Source organism: Hemitrygon akajei, chromosome 14, assembly GCF_048418815.1.
Source record: "Hemitrygon akajei chromosome 14, sHemAka1.3, whole genome shotgun sequence".
NCBI classification, from domain to species: domain Eukaryota; kingdom Metazoa; phylum Chordata; class Chondrichthyes; order Myliobatiformes; family Dasyatidae; genus Hemitrygon; species Hemitrygon akajei.
In genome coordinates this window covers 92,584,821-92,607,726 of record NC_133137.1, presented here as the reverse complement: position 1 = coordinate 92,607,726, position 22,906 = coordinate 92,584,821, and the positions used below count along the sequence as shown (strand labels likewise).

The window sequence follows — 22,906 nt, the reverse complement described above, 5'->3', positions numbered from 1 at the left end:
CTCTCAGCTCCTAAACTCAATTCCACGATTGATAAAGGCCAATGCACCGTATGCTTTCTTAACCACAGAATCAACCTGCACAGCAGATTTGAGTGTCCTATGGACTCAAACCCCAAGAATCCCCTGATCCTCCACACTGCCAACAATCTTACCATTAATACTATATTCTCCCATCTTATTTGACCTACCAAAATGAACCACCTCACACTTACCTGGGTTGAACTGCATCTGCCACTTTGCAGCCCAGCTTTGCATCCTATCAATATCCCGCTGTAATCTCTGACAGCCTTCCACACTATCCACAACACCTCCAACCTTTGTGTCACTAGCAAATTTACTAACCTATCCCTCCACTTCTTCATCCAGGTCATTTATAAAATCATGAAGAGTAGGGGTCCCAGAACAGATCCCTGAGGCACACCACTGGTGACCAACCTCCATGCAGAATATGACCAGTCTACAACCACTCTTTGCTTTCTGCGGGCAAGCCAGTTCTGGATCCACAAAGCAATGTCCCCTTGGATCCCATGCCTCCTTACTTTCTCAATACACCTTGCATGGCGTACCTTATCAAAAGCCTTGCTAAAATCCATATACACTACATCTACAGCTCTACCTTTATCAATGTGTTTAGTCACATCCTCAAAAAATTCAATCAGGCTCGTAAGGCACGACCTGCCTTTGACAAAGCCATGCTGACTATTCATAATCATATTATGCCTTTCCAAATGTTCATAAATCCTGCCTTTCAGGATCTTCTCCATCAACTTACCAACCACTGAAGTAAGACTCACTGCCTATAATTTCCTAGGCAATCTCTACTCCCTGTCTTGAATAATGGAACAACATCTGCAACCCTCCAATCCTCCGGAACCTCTCCCATCCCCACTGATGCAAGGATCATCACCAGAGGCTCAGCAATCTCCTCCCTCACCTCCACAGTAGCCTGGGGCACATCTCGTCTGGTCCTGGTGACTTATCCAACTTGATGCTTTCCAAAGTCTCCTGCACATTCTCTTTCTTAATATCTACAAACGTCTGTACATGCTCAAGCTTTTCAGTCTGCTGTAAGTCATCCCTACAATGTGAAGATCCTTTTCCGTAGTGAATACTGAAGCAAAGTACTCATTAAGTACCTCTGCTATCTCCTCCAGTTCCATACACACTTTTCCACTGTTACACTTGATTGGTCCTGTTCTCTCATGTCTTATCCTCTTACTGTTTGATACAGAAGTTTATGAAGTCTATGACATTCCTTGGATTTTTAATTTCTACTACTTTCTTTATAACCATTGTATTATTTTGTTGGCTATACAAAACTGTCCATGTTCCAAGCCTTCATTGGTAATGCTCCCTGACTCTTTTCTGCTACATTGACAACTGCATTTGGTGCTGCTTCATGCACCCATGCTGAGCTTGTCAATTTCATCAACTTTGCTTCTAACTTCCACACTATCCTTAAATTTATTTGGTCTATCTCTGACACCTCCCTCCCCTTACTTGATCTCTGTCTCCACATCTGGAGACAAACTGTCAACTGACAACTTTTATGAACCTACCGATTCCCACAGTAACCTCTTCCCATCCGGTCTCCCATAAAAATTGTCTCAAATTCCTTCTGTTCCTAGGAATAGAGTCCTTCTTGTCCCAACCTACTACCCCATGAGACTCCAACACATTATTTTCTGCAGCTTCTGCTATCACCAAAAGAATCCTATGACCAAACACACCTTTAACGTCTCCCTTCTCTTGCTTTCCGCAGGGATAGCTCCCTCTGTGATTCCCTTCTCCATTTGTCCCTCCACACCAATCTCCCTCCCAGCACTTATCCCTGCAAGCAGTCACCTCTTCCCTGACCTCCATTCAGGATCCCACACAGTCCTTCCAGGTGAGGCAACACCTTACCTGCAAATCTACTAGGGTCGTCTTTTGTATCCGGTGCTTCCAATGTGGCCCCCTATACATTGCTGAGATCTGTTTAAATTGGGGGACTGCTTTGTCGAGTACCTCAGCCCCATCTGTCAAAAGCAGAACTTCCCAGTGCCCAAACATTTTAATTCTCATTCCTGTTCCAACATGTCAGTTCATGGCCTCCTCTTGTGCCAAGATGAGGCCACCCTCAGGTGGAGGAGCAACACCTTATATTCAGTCTTCAGTAGCCTCCAACCTGATGGCATGAATATCGATTTCTCCTTCCAGTAAAAAGATGATTCCGCTCCTCTCCACTCTTCTTTTGTTCCCCACTCTGGCCTCTTACCTCTTCTCACCTGCCTATCATCTCCCCCTGGGTGCCCTCCTCCTTCCCTTTCTCCTGTGGCTCACTTCCACTCCCATCAGCTTCCTTCCTCTCCAGCTCTTTACCTATTTCATCCAGCTAGCTTCACCAATCACCGTCCAGCTGTCCTCCTTCCCCTCTCCCCACATTTTTATTCTGGTATCTTCCCCCTTTCTTTCCAGTCCTGATGAAAGGTCTTGGCCTGAAATGTTAATTGTTTATTAATTTCCATAGATACTGCCTGACCTGCTGAGTTCCTCCAGCATTTTGTATGTTGCACAGTATTGGAGAATTACATTGGCAAATCAGTTAAGGAACCTGTAAGAACTGCCTAAAGGTGAGATAATCCACCAGCCCAATTTCCATTAACTCAACATAATAAAACCTACATTTTATTTTGATTGTCTATGAATGAAATATTGCATACTGCAAATAAAAAAACATCGATCCAAACTAAAATGTTCTGCAGGAAGCAAACCGTACCCCTGTAAATATTACAACAGACTGACTCAGTACCAGTTAAAGTCACATCTTGTCTTTGCACAGATGGTAGAATATTGATCTGCTGTTACTGAACCAATCAGCTCACAATGAGCAATTTGTTTTTCCTACAGTTATGATGTAATGGAGGAATTATGAGAAGAAGCTTTGATAATTATTTAAAATTAGTTTAAATAAAATGATATTTTGGTAGATCATTACAAAAATAAAACTGGAATTCATCACCACTATTCATGCATAGCCAAATTTTTCATTTTTACTGGAGCCTTTCTGAAAGCAGTTGGAGAAAAAAAAAATAGCACACTAGGACTCCAGTTGCATCATTTCTGAACTACTGGCTTAGAGGTATTTGGAAGGACTGTCAGTTTGTCTATTCTTCTAGTTTTTTTTTCCACTCTTCATTCCTAATATACATTCTTTATTCCTTCAGTTGATACAGTTGAGAGTGAGAGCTCAGTAGCTTTGAAATTTTGAAGACTGTTTTGACCTACCTACACTAATCGCATTTGTCACCATTAGGTCCATATTTTTGTGTGCCTTAACTTTTGAAATACCTGTCAAAATGTTTCTTAAAGCAGTCATTCTATCTAATTCCACCACATTTCCTGGAAGATAGTACCAGATATCAACCTATATGAAAAATATTTCCCTCATATCCCCTTTCAATCTCCTGCTTCTCATGTATGCCCTCTTGCTTTTAATACCCCAACTTGAGAAAAAAAAGGTGCTAACTATCTACTGTTTTTATATCTCTCATAATTTTATATATCTCTAAGTTATCCCCCCTCAGCATTCTCCATGCAGGGAAAACAAGTATTTTTTTCTAATCTCACCTTCCAATCCTGGAAATATCGAGTTGAATAATCTCCATATCTTCTCCAGTGCATTCACACCAAAACTGCACACAGTATTCCGCAATATGTAGCCTAACCAATGTTACGTAAAGTTGCATCGTGATACCCCAATTCTAATATTGTGTGCCCCCACTTCTGAAAGCAAATCTACAATACTGCCTTATTTACTAGTATTGCTATCTCTAGTACTTTCTGTTTATTAAAATTCCTCAGGGCCCTACTATTTATTTTATATTTCCAGACTTTATTTGAATTCCAAAATGCATCATCTTGTACTAATTGGGATTAAATTTCATCTCTCAAACTTCCCAGTTGATCTATGGTATATCTAGTTGTAGTCTTATTTGCTATTCACACCACCAATTTTACTGCAGAATTACTAATGATACCTCCAACATTCATATTCGTGTCATTAACATACAACACAGACAATGAACGTCCCAGCACTGATCCTTATAATATACCATTGGTCACAGATTTCCAATCAGAAAAGCAACCCTTCTGCAACACAGCTACCTCCTATCACTCAGCCAATTCAGGATCCAGTGCTAGTTTGCCTCACTTCAAACCCTTTCTGTTATGTTTATAACTGCACGAAATAAAATACATGCAGTCCCTCAGTCAATAATACATTCAGTTCAGATAATGTAGCACAGGAATAAATATTTTCTTACAATTATCATTGCAAGTACACTGGTGAGGAAGTAGACACTGAAGACTGTTATAGTCACTGCCTTAATTCTTGTTTATAAAGTAAAATAGGCAAGGAAGAAAATTGGAAAAGACCAGGATTTATTAATGAAGTTGTGTATAGTTCTATACTGAATATACATTTGTAATATATTAATGACATTTGTTTAATCCATTTTTCAGGGCCCGTCATTACGTCTATGCAAGTTAAATGTCACACAGTATGTAATTTATGATTCAAGGTTTGATACATTACGTGCAGCACTTGACTGCAAGATACTGCTGCACTCGTTGTTCAAACAAAATGCCCCACCTGGGATCAAATTTATTGGGAAACATATTACCATAAATGTCAGCAAGTAAACAGAAGAAAATGTTAGAACACATGATTATAAGATAAATCTCTATTCACACACCTGAAGGTGGATAGTTGTTTAATACATCCTAAAATAAACATTCTTTTACCTTTGTTTTTATAGATATATAAAGAAATACAATTTTAAAAGAATAATTACTTGACATTGGTTCTTTAAATACTATTTGATTTTAGGAAACCATAGACAGATTGCAAGAATTACCAATATAGCATTATTACTCAAAGAACACCTAACCGAACAAGCCATAACAATGAAAATTCCACCAAAAAAATGTTTCTTTTTTAGTCATTATCATAGGTGATATACAAACATCAACTTGACAAAAACTGGAAGGAACTGTAATTTTTGTAAACTATGGGAGTGTATTTACATTATTGAAGATACAATTAATAAATACTAACTAGAAGATGTGACACACATGATTTTCATGATTCAATTGTTAAGTTACTGTGTTTAAAATAATTTACAAAACTGACTAAAGTAAATAACTTGTTTCTATTAACCTAATTTATTTGTGTGTAAAAATGTGCAGCACTGCCAAGTTTACCTTTATTTTCACAATGAAATCCAGGCTCGTAAATAAATAGATAGATAGACAGATAACTAAATGGGATTAATATTATTGGCATTCAGCAACTTTCATGATGGCACATGCACAATTAGAAGTGAAAACCCAGGAACTCTGATACTCTTTAAATCTATTGAATTGCATTCATGTATTTTTACTGCAGATACATAATTAACTTGATATAGAAAGTTACATCAAGTCATTCAAGCCTATGTAAATAAAATTTACTTTCCAAACAACTTAACATGCTTTGAAAGTCAACCTCACAATCATGGACTCTCAAACCTTCAAATCCTAATTAGTATGAATGATTTATGAAAAAGATTGAAACAAATTTAGTTTCTCTTTTTATCTTTTTCGTCTCTGTCCTAGATCTCATCTTCCTTCCCCTCTCTTTGTTACTCTTTCTCTACTGATCAATGTACTTCCGCAGTTTACACCTTATTGTTTGGACTCATTAACTTTTTTTCTATTTCATTGATTAAGGGAACTTAAAATACCTTTCCCAGTTCACATAAATCTCAAGGAACCTATATTATACTTTGGATGCTCTGCTTATAACAACTTTCCTGGCAATAGTTATTGGAATATTTGTGAGCAAACGCAAAGATGAATGATCCATATTAATAGAAAATTCAGGCCCAATATCTCAAACGTCCATGCCACTACAAAACAAAATCTAAATCTTTTGTTCCAGTCTCATTCCATTATTTCTCCTGTACTGATATACTGACCTGGTGTTATTGTTTCTCCATTTCCATTGACAACAGGCCTTTCTTCTTCTTCTTCCTCCTCTGCTTCAGGAGGGGCAATTTCAGCTTTTTCCATGTTACTTACAGACTTGTTTCTTTTCCTTTTGCCCTCTGAACTAGGTCTGTCACCAGGCAGAATCTGATCTGTTACACTGAGCAGAAGTGGAATCGGTTCTGCTGGGGGTTTTGGTGTACCATAGTAGTTGTCTGCAAAAAGAGAACCATAAATTCTCAAATTCTTTGCATGCCTATAATGTTTGCATGTCAAACATTTTTAACATGAAATAGAATTAATTCCAATGCCTGGTGAAATTAATATCACTGAGTCTACCATTTTAACAGACAACGATTTAATCATCTGGTAGCCTCCATGTACAGTGCATAATACTTTCAAAGTTTGAGTAATTTTTAATTTATTTACCACATAATGTTCAACAGAAATATAGCGCTATCTCTTGTTCATTTTATTTGTCTATGATAAATAGTCAATGTAATTTTCTGTGCATGTTTTCTAGTTTCCAAGCCTGTTTTGATAAATCAAAATAGAAATAGAATTATGAATGGAACACATTCCACAACATTACACTTTAAAGCACTCTACAGGCAATTGGTCTTCATTGTTACTGTTGTATGTAGAAAACAGCAGTTGATTACTAAATAGAAAGCTTCCATTGATCGCCATGTGATATAATGACCAGATAACTGTTTTAGTGAAGTTGACTGATGTTAACCTCAATCAAAATACTGCAATAGGATACTTTACCTCTACCTGAAGGCGAAGATAGGGCCTGGGTTTAACATTCCATCTAAAAGGTGACCATGAGATTTATTTGCCATGTTTTTATTGTGTTAAGATCAGCAATCCCCCTATTACTCTGTCAAGATTCTCTACCTCCCAAAATCACTAAATTTCTTACTGTCAGATGCAAAAGATTACTAGTGTGTTCCTTAGGCAATGTTTTAGGAGCAGAAGGATTCAGGACTTGATTTCCCTTACCAAAAATGGCTTTTCTCAGAATGTAGCCCTTAAAAGGATAAGCCATAATAACCAGCAATTTTCCTGCTACTAGAGTGTGCTGATTGAGAATGAGTGCACACCACAGTGATCGCAAGTAGTAAGCAGAGTTTTCTCAAGAAGCAAAGTAGAGCAGTTTGCAGGGCCAGCCTCATCATGGAAACTGAAAGACATTACCAATGGATGCTGTGGTGAAATGAGCATTGTTGTGAATATCTCCAATTTGTGGAAACCTTGTTTTGCAACCCGATGTCCACTCCAGGTATAAAGACAAAGGACAAATTTATTGAAGGTTCCCTTTTTGATGGCAAACAATTTATTGATTTTTGTGATACAACAGTGAGTTGTGATATGTTGTATATAGCATCTCTCAAAAAATAAAGGTTGGGAGAATTCAAAGTCTACATTTCTGAGAGTAATTGTGAGCATTGGCGCTAATGCTTGTTTGTTTGGGGGTTTTCTAGCAGTTAAGTAAAATGCATGGCTTCCAAAAGTGCAGGCTTTCATAGAGGACACTTCTGCCCTTACTGACATCTCTGCCAAGTTTCTTCCTTGAATGGGAAAAAATGTGGATGCTGAAAATCAGAAATAATAAACAAAACTGATAGAAACAATCAGTAGGTTGAAAATTCTTTCTTAGAATTGGTGCTTGGCCTGAACAATTCAACAGCTGGCATTTCTTCCATTCAGATATATTTTTTGCCTGATATCTTCCTTCTGTTTATGACCTGAATCAAAATCAGAATCAGCGAGGAAGTCAAAGATTTCCTTTTTTTTTGCAAGGTCAGTTATTTCTGGCTTTTTAACCAACTTTGACAGAATCACGTTGAAACTACCTTGAAGTATGATTTATCCAGTTTCAGTGTAGCCCAGTCTACTTGAAACATGTTTGGCAAAAATTAGGACTTCAGGAAAATTGTGTCTCATCTTTGAATTCATATATTGCTTTAGTCAGCAGTATTATTAAAAGTTGGTTCCTCATTGAGTAAACAGCCCTTCTTCTGAGTCAGGGCATGTAAATAGAAAACTTTGCAAGAGCTGATATTGGATATTACACTACTCTGAGCAAGCTGGAAAAATAGTGCAATGGTGCCCAAAATTTTCACACCAGTAGATATACATCTTGTTAACAACTGACATTAATTTGCTTTGAAAATGTACAAAATTGGTTAATATGATTTTCACTTCTACAAAGCTTTTTTTGCAGCGCTAACAGCTGAACTGTTCAGCCAGCAATTCTGATAGAGCACCATTCCATCAGTATTGTATTGGGAAGTTGTTTTTGGAATTTTCCTGTCAAGCTTCTGGAATGGAATTTATACCTGAAATATTCTGCCTCAGATTGTTGGTGCACTGACTTTGTATTTTTGAGTACAGGAAAAATGTTATTAGAATTAAAAAGGACCTTGGTGAGAATATACCAGAGTAATGTGAATAATTTTGGTCTCCTAACCTAAAAAGAGCATTAACTTGCTCTGGAGAGAGCATAACAAATATTCACCACAACTCACCATACTATTTTTTTTGAACAGAATGTTGCACATATATGAGGCTTGTCCTTGCTCTCTAGAAATTCAAAGGTGAGAGGTGATCTCTTTACAACATTCAAAATTTTTAGAAATCTCTATTGGATAGGCACAAGAAAGATGTTTACCCTGGCTGAGAAGTCAAGAACCAGGATGCACAAGTGAAATAAATTAAATTTCTTGACACAGGGAGTGGCATGTCTTTGAAATTTCTACTCTTGGCAGTTCTGAAAGCTCAATTATTGATTGTGTTCAAAAGAAAGATTGACAGATTTTGGAAAATGGTGCTGGGGTGGAGAGCACTTTGATTCAAGGCTTGTTCAAACAGCCTTGAACAATGGAGGAGATTTGAAGGGGTGAATAGCCTATTTCTGCTCTTGTTTCTTAACTATTTTCTCTAATTAACAGTTCTACCCTTTGAGTTACAATTAATATTTAAACTTAGGCACCTCTCCACATTCAAGGAAGCTATAAAGCTACTTTTGCTTTAATAAGCTATTCATTACTTTTCATAAGATTTTAGCCATGAGACATGGAAGTGCGAAACAAACGATTACCAAGCTACAAACCAGGAAAATGAAGGATATATTGTACTCAATTTCTACCTCAAGCTCTTTGTGACTCCTGGTGTCATTAAAAGCTGTCATGGTTTACACCAAGCTCACAGCAGGGTTCCTCTTAGTCAGTAATGGTGTATGCAAACACAGAAGGGCCCAAGTTGTTAAATTTGCATGATGACATATGAAGATTGTTTGAAGACCAACATAGCATGGTATAAATATTTAGTATAAATAAAGACAATTTGGCAGGAACTATTGAATGATGTTTATCCTGTGCTTGCTGTTTCAGTGCAATTTGCCAAAAGCAGAGCAATCCTGATGCAAAATGCTGCACATGTTGAATTCAAAAATAACAAAACAAAAACAAATTGGTTACTCAGGTGACATCTATGGAGAGAAAAACAGGGTAAATGTTTCATCTCAGCTATCTTTAAGCAATCTGCACTGATTTCTAAACACACTTTATAACAAGATGCCAGTTTATTAGAGTGTTACAATCACAGTAATAGCCATCTCCAACTGGTGTTCACAACTTTTGACTCCTGAAACAGACACTCTATTCTGAGTGCTATAGTGGGAGCAGATTACCACATATATTTAGTAAAAAAATTCAAGGATACACTCAGTGTTTCTTTCTGGAACATATCCACTGAGTCTTGGGCTCGTAATTTGGCTCTAGCTCATAATTACAGAAAATAGAGAAAAAGTACTTGGATTTGCATGCAGAACCTCAAGACTGTGCATTGGGAGCACACAGAATGCCTGCATAAGCAAAAGATGAGGTGCACCACCTCACAAACTACTCACCCACCCTCTTAGGCAATTCTTGTTCTGTGGAAGAGTCTGCGATTCCCACATTGGCCTCATTGGGCATCTCAAAACCAGAATGGAAGCAGGTTCCTGCTTTTGCCAACGTACAGGCAGAAGCTGAAACAAGAGGCAGTGTTAAAACAGTCCACTGTTGATCCGACCAATCTTCATGCTGTAGGACTGCTTCAATGATGTTGACTGGAATGTCTTCCATAATGAGGATGTCTCCAAGTTCACGGATGAAGTCACGTGCTTCAGCCGGAAGTGCATTGACGATGTTGTCTCCCAGAAGTCGGTCCGGGTCTTCCCGAACCAGAAACCCTGGATCAATGATTCCGTGTGAATAACACTTACCTCACAATACAGCTTATGCTGCCGGCAATTAGCAGGAGCTCAAGAAAAGCAGCTACAATCTGCGCAAAGCTATCAAGGCTGTGAAACAATACAGGGGCAAGATTGAGTCAAAATTCATAACAAATTGCACACATGACTTGTGGCGAGGGTTGCATACTATTGCAGACTTAAAGCCAAACATAGTGGTGTCGCCAACATCGCGGCCTCCATCCCAGATGAGCTCAATCGCTTTTATGCTCGGTTTGATGTAGCTAACTCTGAGCCTCCGAGGAAAGCTACCGCTACAACCTGCAACCAGGTCCTCTGAGTCTGTGGTATGCAAATGTTTCTAACGAGTGGACAGTTGCAAGGCTGCAGGACCGGTCAGCATCTCAGGGCAAGTACTCAGGATGTGCGCAGCACAACTGGCAGGTGTGTTTACAGACATTTTAATCTCTCCCTCTCCCAGTGTAGCGTGCCCTCCTGCTTCAAATTATCCACAATTATCCCTGTGCCAAAAAAAGACCAAGGTAACATGTCTGAACGACTGGCGTCCTGCCACACTCACTTCAATAATAAGCAAATGCTTTGACAGGCTGGTCAAGGACCACATCTTCAGCATGCTACCACACACACTGGAACCCCTACAATTGGCCTGCTGACACAACCGATCAACAGACGATGCAATAGCCACTGCTCTACATACCGTCCTGACACATCTGGAGAAGGGTGCTTATGTGAGAATGCAGTTCTTGGACTACAGTTCAGCATTCAACACCATAATTCCATCCAGGCTCGACAGGAAGCTCAGAGACCTTGGCCTTGACCCTGTCTTGTGCAGTGGGTCCCTGGACTTCCTGTCAAGATTGCCAGCAAGTGGTAAGAGTGGGCTCCCTCACCTCCGCTCCTCTGACTCTCAATACAGGAGCCCCTCAGGGCCGTGTACCAAGTCCCCTCCTTTACTCCCCGTATACCAATGACTGTGTTGCCACCCACAGCTCTAATCTGCTAATTAAATTTGCCGATGACACTACATTGATTAGCCTAATCTCAAACAATAATGAGGTGGCCTATAGGGAAGAAGTCATCTCTCTGACACAGTGGTGTCAAGAAAACAACCTCTCCCTCAATGTCGCAAAACCAAAGGAGCTGGTTGTGGATGACAGGAGGAATGAAGATGGGCTAACCCCATATTGACATCAATGGATCTGGGGTTGAGAGGGTAAACAGCTTTAAATTCCTCAGCATCCACATCACCGAGGACCTCACTTGGCCTGTATACACCAGATGTATGGTGAAAAAGGCACAACAGTACCTCTTTCACCTAAGAAGGTTGAGGAAGTTTGGTATGGGCCCAAATCTAAGAACTTTCTACAGGGGCACAATTGTGAGCATCCTGACAGGCTGCAACACTGCCTAGTATGGGAACTGTACCTCCCTTAATCACAGGATTCTGCAGAGACTGGTGTGGACAGCCCAGTGCAACTGTAATTGTGAACTTCCCATGATTCAGGACATTTACAAGGACAGGTGTGTAAAAAGGGTCCGCAGGATCATTGGGGACCCGAGTCACCCCAACTACAATCTATTCCAGCTGCAACCACCCGGGAAACAGTACCGCAGCATAAAAGCCAGGACCAACAGGCTCCAGGACAGCTTCTTCCCCCAAGCCATCCAACTGATTAACTCACGCTGATTTGAGTGTATTTCTATGTTACATTGACTGTTCTAATTTATTATAAATTACTATGACTGCACATTGCACATTTAGACAGAGATGTAAATATTTTTTACTCCTCATGTATGTGAAGGATGTAAGAAATAAAGTCAATTCAATTCAAGTTATTTCTGATCCAAGACTGATGAAGACAAGAAGAATGAACAAGACATTAGTATGCCTCTTAGTTTAAGATGAAATTTAAGGCTGGATTAAAGGATGAGAGGGGTTTGGAGGGATATGGCCCAGGTGCAGCTCAGTGGGACTAGGCAGAAAAATGGTTTGGCACAATCAAGAAGGGCCAAAAGGCCTGTTTTTGTGCTGTAACGTTCTATGGTTCTATTAAGCTGGATTAACCCTGCTTCGAAGTGCTGACTTCAGGTGTCTGCACTAAAGTGGGTCAGATGCAGCTTCTACACATTCAAGTGGATTGTCAAAGTCTGAATGGCAACTAGCCCTCAGGTGCTGCTGTACAGAAGCAGGGTTCCCCAGAAATGCTCAGACAAGATTTGACAAAAGGCAAAGCTGAGGGCAGAATTTTGCCTTCTGTCAAAACTATTATTGTATCTAACAGTTTTTAACAGGTCACTGACATTCAAAAACATACAAAAATTACTGAAGCAATTAAAACATGTTTATAATTACTTAAACATTTAAAAAGCTAAATACAAAATGCAAAAACATTTGAAGCAAAATAATTAATATAGTGACTAGCCTTGCCCTTTGCTTCCCAATCTGCAGACCTAAAATAAATGAGTTTTAATCCTCCTGAGTGGGGAAGGATTTGTAAAGCATTTCTTCAAGTCCTCATGGTGGAAGTCACCTGTCACGCAATGAAGAAATGCATTTTCAGATGCTGCCTTCCAAATCTTTCAGTAAGTCCTGCATTCATGGCACATATTGGGCAGTTCATGTATATGTTATGAATTCTGGACATGCATTAAATTGAATAACTTAATGCTAGTAAGATTTAGCTCAATGTCTTACACTATATTATTTAAAAGGTACAATCAATTTGACAGTACAATCAATTTCAAAAATTATCTTTTCTTGAGGAACAAATTCACAGCACACTTTCAGAGAAGATCATGAAGTGATTAAATGATACCAAACTTGAGAATCTAGTAGAAAAGTGTAGTTCATTTAATACTTCAGTAATATTTGATTAATGTTTGATTAAGCATTCTTTGTTTATGTAATTCAAAATGCAAGCACATGAAAGAAACAAATTAAGATACATACAAAGAGTATGTTGGGCTGACAAAAATAAATGGACTGCAGAGGGAAGAGAAAGATAAAAAGGCAAAGAGCAGTTTCAAAAAGAGCACTAATCTGCATGAAAAATCTAATAATGATGTAAGTGACAAAGGACTGTGTAGCCTTGAGATTTAGTGTGAAAACTAACAAGACAAGCAAAATGGCTTACCGAAGTGAACAGCAAATTAATTAAAGTGGAATTGGACACAGTTTCAGCTGTTTCAGTCATTCTACAAAATGAGTTTAAATGGCATTTCAACAATACTGAACTGAAGCCCGCAGATATCCAACTAAGAACTTATACTGACTTGAAGAGAACTCCTGTGAGAATGACATTCTTAACAGTGAAATACAACAACCCACAAGCCAGATTGAGCTTGTATGTGTTAGAAACAGGAAGACCTGCATTGTGGGATCATGCTTGGCTGGGACAACTGTAACTTGATTGGAGGTCAATTCATAATTTGCATGCCACATCCCCTGCGATAAAGTCAACTGAAGGGTAAATAAGAAAGGTACTGGATGATGCCACAGCAGTGTATAGGGGTGGCACTGGAAAACTAAAAAAAATCAAAGGTAAAATAATGTTAAATGAAATGCCATACCCAAGCTTTACAAAGCCCGTCCAGTTCCTTATACCATCCATGATAAAATTGCCAGTGAGCTAGATCATATGGAGGCTGAAGGAATTATTTCCAAGGTTGAGTGGAGCCCATGAACAACACCAGTGCTTCCAGTTGTTACGTACCCGTGGGTATTTTGTACTTGTCACGTGACAGTGGTGTTGAAGCTATAACGGATTTAAGGTAGTGGTCTTGTGATGGTGGAGTGACGTCATTTTTCTGCCAGTAGAGGTCATGTGACAGGTTTTTTTTTACAGGGTATAAAAGGAGGACCCCTCCCTGTGAGGAGGAGCAGTTTGTGGCTGGATTTGCCATTTCGACTCCATGCCACTGCATGGTCCAATGTTATGATGCAGTTTGGTTGAAAGATGGAGTTTTATTTAATGCCTAAAGTTTAAAAGGTCATTGCCTGTAGTTTCTTTATAATACTGCCAGTTAAAAATCAGTGGAGAGTGAAGATCGGAGTTCGGGAGTTAAAAGATTGAGGAAAGTCGATTTCGACGGTGAAACAGATTCGACCTTGTTTGATCCTCATTCAGAAGGAATTCGTTGGCTGTCCCCGTGTTAATCCCTGCGAAATATAGCAGAAAGGATTGGGGCACAGTTTTGTAAAGGAAAGGTCAGTGCCTTTAAGCCGTTTCATTTTCATCTTCGTAAATTCTCCGGGGAAAAGTATAGTTTGACTGGGAACCGCAGCAACACGACGTGAAAGAGAATTTAAATCGTCTAAAAAGTCTCTCCTTTAACGGACTGTAAGCATTTTGAACTTTTGCAGTACTACTTTGAAGAACTGTTTTTGCAACATCGCTTTAAGAACTGTTTAAGCTTTATTGCTTTAAGAACTGTTTAAGCTGCCGCACAGCAGCTGATTTCCGGTTACGTTAGTGGTTTGTTTACTTTTGGGGGTTTGTTTTTCAGTGTTTAATAAATGTTTTATTTGTTATAAAAACCCGGCCTCGCTTATATATTTATTGTTGCTGAATCCGTAACACAGTAAACAAGAAAGATGGGTCTGTCAGGATTTGTGACAATTTCAAGGTCAACATCAACCCAGTATTGAAAATAGATCAATACCCTCTGCCCAGCACAGAGGATATTGTTACGAAGGATGAACAGCTCTGATGGGCAGAAGGGTGCAAGGTTGCCCATGTCCCCTCCTCTGGGAGAATTACAAATCGTTACTGTTGCCAGGCTGCTAATGAGAGAGAAAGAGATGGAACAAAGACATACTGGGACTGGAACATTTGTTTCAGACAAGGGCGAGATAACACCGGGGGAGAGAGACCATATTATGACTCCTGTAAGACTCACAGCTCCGGAGAGGGCTGTTTACTTGGTACTATTCTGTTCATTAAAATTCCTCAGTGGACAGCCGGAGTGGGCTGGTTTGATGGGCTAAGCCATTCAAAACTGATTGACATCTGAGACCCCATCAGTAGGGATAAAAGTGAGGTCTGGGGAGACACCCCTCAGACACACCAGGAGACGCACCAAGAGACACACTAGTGAGCACTGTTTAAGGACTGGAACCCACGAGAAAGTGTGGGGGCATCGGAGACTGAACGAAGGATCGGTCAATTTTAACTCACAGTGTTTATAGCGAGGCCGGTGGGGGGCTTGTGTGTGTGTCCACCCTTGCCTGGGTGACGAGTCCACCACAGAAGAATGGTCTAGCAAAAGGACGGAGGGGTCATACTTGAATGGCCACAGCAACAACGACTCGACGGATCAAGAAAATAAAGGAAGGTTTGACCGGCTGTCACTGTTCGCTCGCTCTCTCTCGCTCTCCAACGATTAAAACACCAGAACCAACAACTACCTCAGCCTGCATGAACTGAACTGAACTTTATATTTCCATATGACAATTCATTATCCCCTAGACAATGATAGAGCTTGTTTATTATTGATTATTATTATACCCACACCTTTAGGTTTAGTATTGCTAACGTGTATTATCTGTATATTTGCATTGATATTGTTTTGTATATTTTACTAATAAACACTGTTGAAAATAGTACCACCAGACTCCAACGGATACTTCTATCTTTGCTGGGTACGTAACAATATCTTTGCAAACCTTTCTGGAGGGAAGCACCAACAAAGTGGACTTAGCTGAGGCTTAACTACAGATGGTGATGGAAGAAGAGTCCGAAGTATTTCTCACCATAAGCTCTTATAAAAGGTTTTATAGCTTATTTTTGGAGTATCATCTGCACCTGCACTCTGATGGAAAGCTATAGACCAGGTGCTGCAGGACTGTTCAGGTACTCGGTGTTACCTGGATGACATCATTGTTACTGGTGAGGATGACAAGGAACACTTCCAAGATCTCAACACAGTGCTAAAAAGATTAGAAGATAATGGGCTCAGAGCATGATGCGACAAGTATGAATTCTTTAAACTAAGCATCACTTACTGTGGTCACACCATCGACACACAAGTAATACACAAGTGTGCTGAGAAAATTCAAGCAGTAATGGATAACCCTGGGTCAAAGGACATGTCACAGTTATGGTCCTTTTTAGGATTTGTCAATTAGCGTAACAGATTCTACTGTCGTCCACCCTTTGAACTCATTACTACGGACCGGGAAGAAATGGCAATAGACAAAGTAGTGGGAGTTGACATTCCAAATTGCTAAGGAAGTGGTGACATCAGACACTGTACTCACACTTTATAATCCACATTGTCCAGTGAAGCTTGCTTGTGACACCTCGCCTAATTGTATTGATGCAGTCATGTCACATGTTATGAGTGATAGTAGTGAACGCCCTGTAGCTTTGCATCTCATTCCCCTTCCATTGCAGAGAAAAATTATGCACAGATTGTCAGAGCCCTTGAGTTTTGTATGGGGTATAAAATGTTTCAACGAGCATCTGCATGGGAGAGAGTTTACCCTCATTACTGATCATCAACCACTGGTGTCTATATTCACTCCACAGAAGGGCGTTTCACCAACAGCTGCAGCACAAATGTAGAGATGCACTTTGTTTTTTGGAGGCTACATTTACAACACTGAATTCAACAGGGCAACTAATCATGGAAATGCTCACAGATTGTCCCGTTTATCCTTGGAAAAGGAAATTCCTGAAAAATTTAAAAGAGGGGACATTCCTCTTGATGTATTCTCCCTAATACGAATCAGGAGCCTCTGTGATACGGCAGAGATGATCCAAAAAGAAAGCAGAAAATTCTGTACACTGTCTCAGGTCTACGCAATACAAAATACAAAATGCCTGGACTGTGCAGCAAAAATTCCATTTCCCCCCATTTATATCACAGCCTGGATGGGGATTGCCTGTTGTGGGAATTGAGAGCTGTTGTACCATTCAAACGGAGCTAAAGTGTTGGAGAAGCTACATTGCAGTCACTTAGGTGTGGTTAATACAACAGCATTGGCTCAAAGCTTTGTCTGGTAGTCTGGAATATATCAGCAGATCAAGCAGCTTGCCATAAACTGTTCAGGATGCCAACATGTTCAGAAGATCCAAGAGCAGTGAACCTCAATCCCTGGGAGCAGCCTGCATTGACCTGGCAGAGGATTCATGTGGATTTTGCCAGATCATTCATGGGCACACATTTCTTGGGAGTAGTAGATGCTGCTACAAAGTGGCCAGAAGTGTTCCCAACAATCTCCACTACAGCCTCACACACTGTTGATGCATTAAGAAGCCTCTTTTCAAGGACGCTATTCCAGAACATATAATGACAATGGACCACAGTTTGTTGTGGAACAGCTTCAGTCATCTATGAAATAAATGGAATAAGGCATATTATCTACCACCCAACCGCAAGTGGCTTGCAGGAAAAATTCATTCAGAGTCCAAAGTACGCACTGCAAGCAATGTCAGCAGAACACGCTACATTGAATCAGAAGCTCACTAATTTCCTCTTTGCACATTGCAATGCAGCGCACTCCACAACCAACAACTCATCAGCTATGCTGTTCTTAAGCTGCCCCTTACTTGGATCTTCTCAAACACATTCTCAGAAGGAGAATGCATGACAAACAGGTGAGATGATGGCTCCTCAAACAAGGAGGTTCAATGATTCACACCTGGATAAGCAGTTCTGGCAAGGGACTACAGAGATAATCAAAAGTGGGTACTTGGAAAGATTAAGGACAGAACTAGACCACTCTCCTACACATTGGAGATTGCATTTGATGTCATCTGGAGATGGTACATCAACCAGTTGACGTTGCCTTTGTGTTTTTATGAGTTTGATATGTGCCCTGAATTACATTCATTTGTTCTTGTTCTATCTGGTCTTGTGTTAATTGAATGCCAGTTGGTTGCTTACTCCAGCTCTGGATATCCAAAAGCAAAAAAAAACCGTAGGAGGAATAATTAGTGGATTGACTGGCATCTAATGTAGGAGGAATATTGAGATGTCAGGCTGAGATTGAGATGGATTGAGAAGGAGAGTGAATCCTTACAAGGTGGCAGGCCCCGATGAAGTACCTGGTAAGGCTCTGAAAACTTGTGCCAACCAACTGACGGAAGTATTCAAGGACATTTTCAACCTCTCACTGCTATGGTCAGAAATTCCCATGTGCTTCAAAAAGTCAACAATTATTCCAGTACCCAATAAGAGTAATGTGAGTTGCCTTAGTGAATATCATCCAGGAGCATTCATATCTATGGTGATGAAATGCTTTGAGAGGTTGGTCATAGCTAAAACGAATTCCTGTCTCAGTATGGTCCTGGATGCACTGTAATTTGTCTATTGCCACAATAGGTCTATGGCAGACACATTTTTAATGGTTTTTCACATAGCCTTAGATCACCTGGACAATACGAACACCCATGTCAGGATGCTGTTCGTTGACTATAGTTCAGAGTTTAATACCATCGTTCCCACAGTCCTGATCAAGAAACTACAGAACCTGGGCCTCTGTACCTACCTCTGCAATTGGATTCTTGGGCTTCCTAACCAGAAGACCACAATCTGTCTGGATTGGTGATAATAACTCCTCGCTGATGATTAACACTGGCACACCCCAGGGATGTGTGCTTAGCCCACTACTCTATTCTCTCTATACCCATGCTAGGTATAGCTCAAATGGCAACTATAAACTTGCTGATGAAACAACTAATGTTGACAGAATCTCAGATGGAGATGAAAGGGCATACAGGAGCAAGATATACCAGCTAGTTGAGTGGTGTCAGAGCAACAACCTTTACATCAGTGTTAGTAAGATGAAAGAGCTGATTGTGGACTTCAGGAAGAGCAAGACAAGGAAACACGAACCAATCTTCAGAGAGATCAGCAATGGAGAGAGTGAGCAATTTCAAGTTCCTGGATGTCAATATCTCTGAGGATCTAACCTGGTCCCAATATATCGATACAGCTACAAAGGCAAGACAGTGGCTACATTTCATTAGGAGCTTGAAGAGATTTGGTTTGTCACCTAAAACACTCAAAAACTTCTTTTGATGTACCGTGGAGAGCATTCTAACAGGCTGCATCACTGTCTGGTATGGGGGGGAGGGTGCTACTGCACAGGACCAAAAGAAGCTACAGAAAGCTGTAAAATTAGTCAGCTCCATCTTGGGTACTAGCCTCCAAAGGACCCAAGATATCTTCAAGGAGCGGTGCCTCAGAAAGGCAGTAACATTACTAAGGATTCCCTCCCCCAATCACCCAACAGATGCCTTCTCATTGTTACCTTCAGGAAGGAGGTACAGAAGCCTGAAGGCACACACCCAGCCATTCAGGAACAGTTTCTTCCCATACAATTCCAAATTGAACTTTGAAGCCATGAACACTAACTCACTTTTAAAAAATTTGTTATTTCTGTTTTGCACTATTTTTAATCTAACTAACATATATATCACTGTAATTGACTTACTTATTTTTTCCTTTCTATATTATCATGTATTGCATGCACTGCTGCTAAGCTAACTAAGCTAACAAATTTCATGACACATGCCTTTGACAATAAACCTGATTTTGATTGTCTATAGAGGGAAGGGAATCAGGACCAGTGCAGGGTCTTGATCCAAACAATTCTTTACCCTCTAACAATGCTGTTTCACCTGCTGAGGTTGCCCAGTAGTTCGGTTTGCACAACAATTTACAACATTTGTATTCTCTTGTTTCTCTCTACTTACAGTCTCTTCTTTCTACTATATAAATATACGTAAATGCCATCTAGTTTTGCAGGGCCAACTTATTTAGAAGGGATACGAATTTCATTTCCAATGGAATTCATTAAATAATTTAACTTACATATTGTGCTCATAGAAACTGGTGCCAGTTCATGGAAAAGTCAACAAACATTAAATTCAGATTTTCTGGTCTCTTGGTAGTCACTTTGGCATCCCAGGAAGAAGCAAGTCATTTGTAATGTATACTGACAGTTCATCTGTGGTTTTTCTATACAGTGACATTATTAGGAAGCACTGAATTAAATTAATTTAACTCATCTTCAAAGTGACTTGTAAATAAGGATAGTGGGAGAAATTTTAAATTGTTATCCCCAAACTGGACGACTTCCAAATTTTCCTACATACGATTTTAAAAAGATAGCTTAAGACCTATTTTTTTTTAAAAAAATTACCAAGTGGGTTATCTGGTTCCTTGTTGTAGTGGCCAACAAAATATAGTAAATTGACCTGGGTTAATCAGTGATACTCATTTTTAAAAATATTTCTCAGGGATTAGGTATTAAGTGGTGGCTGAAATATCTTAAATGGAACATTAGTGGACTTGACAGTGTGACAGATTGTGATGGTGTTAAGCCATAGTTCCTGGATTTGAGCCATTAGCAAAATCTATTGTAAGTGCGAAATTCTATCCATGGCAAATATAATTTAGACAAAGCACATTAATCTCTAAACTAAAAAAGCAGGGAACTCTCAATCAGGAAATGGCTATGTGTGGATGATATTTAGGTTTTTTTTCAAATGAACCACTAGAACTACACAACTTTCCATATTAATGTACTGCTTATTAATAAATGTATTTACCCCAAAATAGATTAAAACAATGAATTAGATCTTAGAATCTACATTTTAACTAATAGTAATTTTATTTTAAGCTAGCCAATTTATCATTAAAAGTAGGTGAGCAAAATTATGATTTAATGATTGAAGCTTTCCTTTTGAAATTGAATCTAACAAGTGCAAGTCAATTATTGGTATTTTAACAGCTCTGTAGTTGTTTTCAAATGCTGAAAATCTCAATATTGATTTAATTCTAGGATTTGTAGTAGTTATTTGTAACTATTATATTTAAAAATAATTCCTGTTTCATATTTCTGATCTACTAAATTACCAAAAATGTATCGAACATTTGTAAAAATCTTTTCTTATGGACACCTGTTAGAATTTTTTATCTGGGTTTCTGACAGCCTAAACCAAAATTTTAGCAGTAGTAGAGAGAAACAGAAAAGAAACTTGGAATCATGGATTTATTATAGAGCTACAATACATGGAAACAACTCTTCAGCCCAACTTGACCTGGGCTAAATCCATTTGCCTGCATTTGGCTCATATTCCTTTACATCTTTTCTATTCAGATAGCTCTCAGAATGTTTTTAACATTGTACCCAAATCTACCACTTTGTCTGGCAGTTCATTTTATATAGCATCACTCGCTTGCTACTCAGGTTCCTTTTAAACACTTCCTTTCTCACATTAAACCTATGCCCTCCTACTTATCACCTGGTCTTTTCCCCTCATGATTTAATATACCTCTGCAAGGTCACCCCTCAGTTTCCTATGCTTCGGGGAAATAGGTCCTAACCTACCCAGTTCTTCCTAATAGCCCAAGCCCTCCAGTGTCAGTAGTATCCTTGTAATATTTTTCTGTACTCTTTCCAGCTTAATGACATCCTTTCTGTAGCTTAGCAACTAGAATTGCACACAATACTCCAAATCTGGTCTCATCAATGACTTATACAGTTGTAACAAGATATTCCATATCAAACTCCTTTCTCCCTCACCCCATTTACCAATATCTCCACTGTAAGAGAAAATGTACGGGTATCACAAGGACTCTGACCTACACCATTCTTCAGGGCCCTTCCATTTAATGTGCAAGTCTTGCCTTGGTTTAACTTCCACAATGAAACACTTCACACTTGTCAGAGTTAAATTCCATCTGCCATTCTTTGGTCTATTCCCCAGTTGATCAAGTCCTGCTGTAACCTCAGATAACCTTATCCAATCTCTACTTATCAACACTTTTGGTCTTATCCATGAATATCATATCCAAGCCAAATACATTCTTCTCCAAGACATTAATATAGATGACAAACAACAGCAAACCCAGCACTGATCCCAGGTGCACACCACTGGTCACAGGCTTCCAATCTTATAAACAACCCTCCACTTCTACTCTCCGACAAGCAACATTTTGTACCTAATCAGCTAGCTCACCGTGTTCTGTATGGTGTAATCTTCTGGATTAGTCAATATACAGGGAGTTATCAAAAGTCTTGCTAAAGTCCACACAGACTGCTCTGCCCTCATGGTCACCTCTTCAAAAAAAATACCAGCCATATTTTTGGGAGACAATTTCCTATACACAAAGCTATACCAACTATCCTAATTAGCCCTTACTTTTAAAAATGCTTGTAGATCCTGTCTCTCAGAAGTTCCTGCCTGTAAACTTCCTACCACTGATATAAGGTTCCCTGGCCTGTGGTTCCTTGGCTTGTCCATGCAGCGCTTTATAAAAGATACAACATTCATCTTCTGATGATACAAATATCTTTGCCAAGGCCTCTGCAGTTTCTTCCCTAAGTTCCCTTAATGCCCTAGGTTACACCTGGTCAGGCCTGCAGATTCATCCTTCTTCATATCTGTTAAGGCCCACATCTTTAGTAATATGGTTATATTCTACGTCATCACCATTCATTTCCCTTAAACTTTCAGCTTCCATGACCTTTTCTACAGTAAATACAGATCAGAAATATTCATCTAAAATTTCATCTCTCTTCAGTGGCTCTACACATACACAACCACACTGATCCTTAAGAAGGACCTATTTTCTCCCTAATTACCCTTCAAATATACAGTTCAGGTAGAACCTCTTAGG

The 22,906-nt window shown here is 39.4% G+C and overlaps 1 protein-coding gene across 20 annotated transcripts in view; it reads right to left on the bottom strand.

The window, feature by feature from the left end:
• magi2a (membrane associated guanylate kinase, WW and PDZ domain containing 2a) overlaps positions 1–22,906 on the bottom strand; it is a 556,955-nt gene that overhangs the window by 188,145 nt on the left and 345,904 nt on the right. For all 20 annotated transcript variants that reach the window (XM_073066607.1, XM_073066606.1, XM_073066590.1 and 17 more), the window contains exon 4: positions 6,000–6,224. In XM_073066607.1, the coding sequence (XP_072922708.1) occupies positions 6,000–6,224 (225 nt within the window). The remainder of the gene's footprint in view (positions 1–5,999; positions 6,225–22,906) is intronic.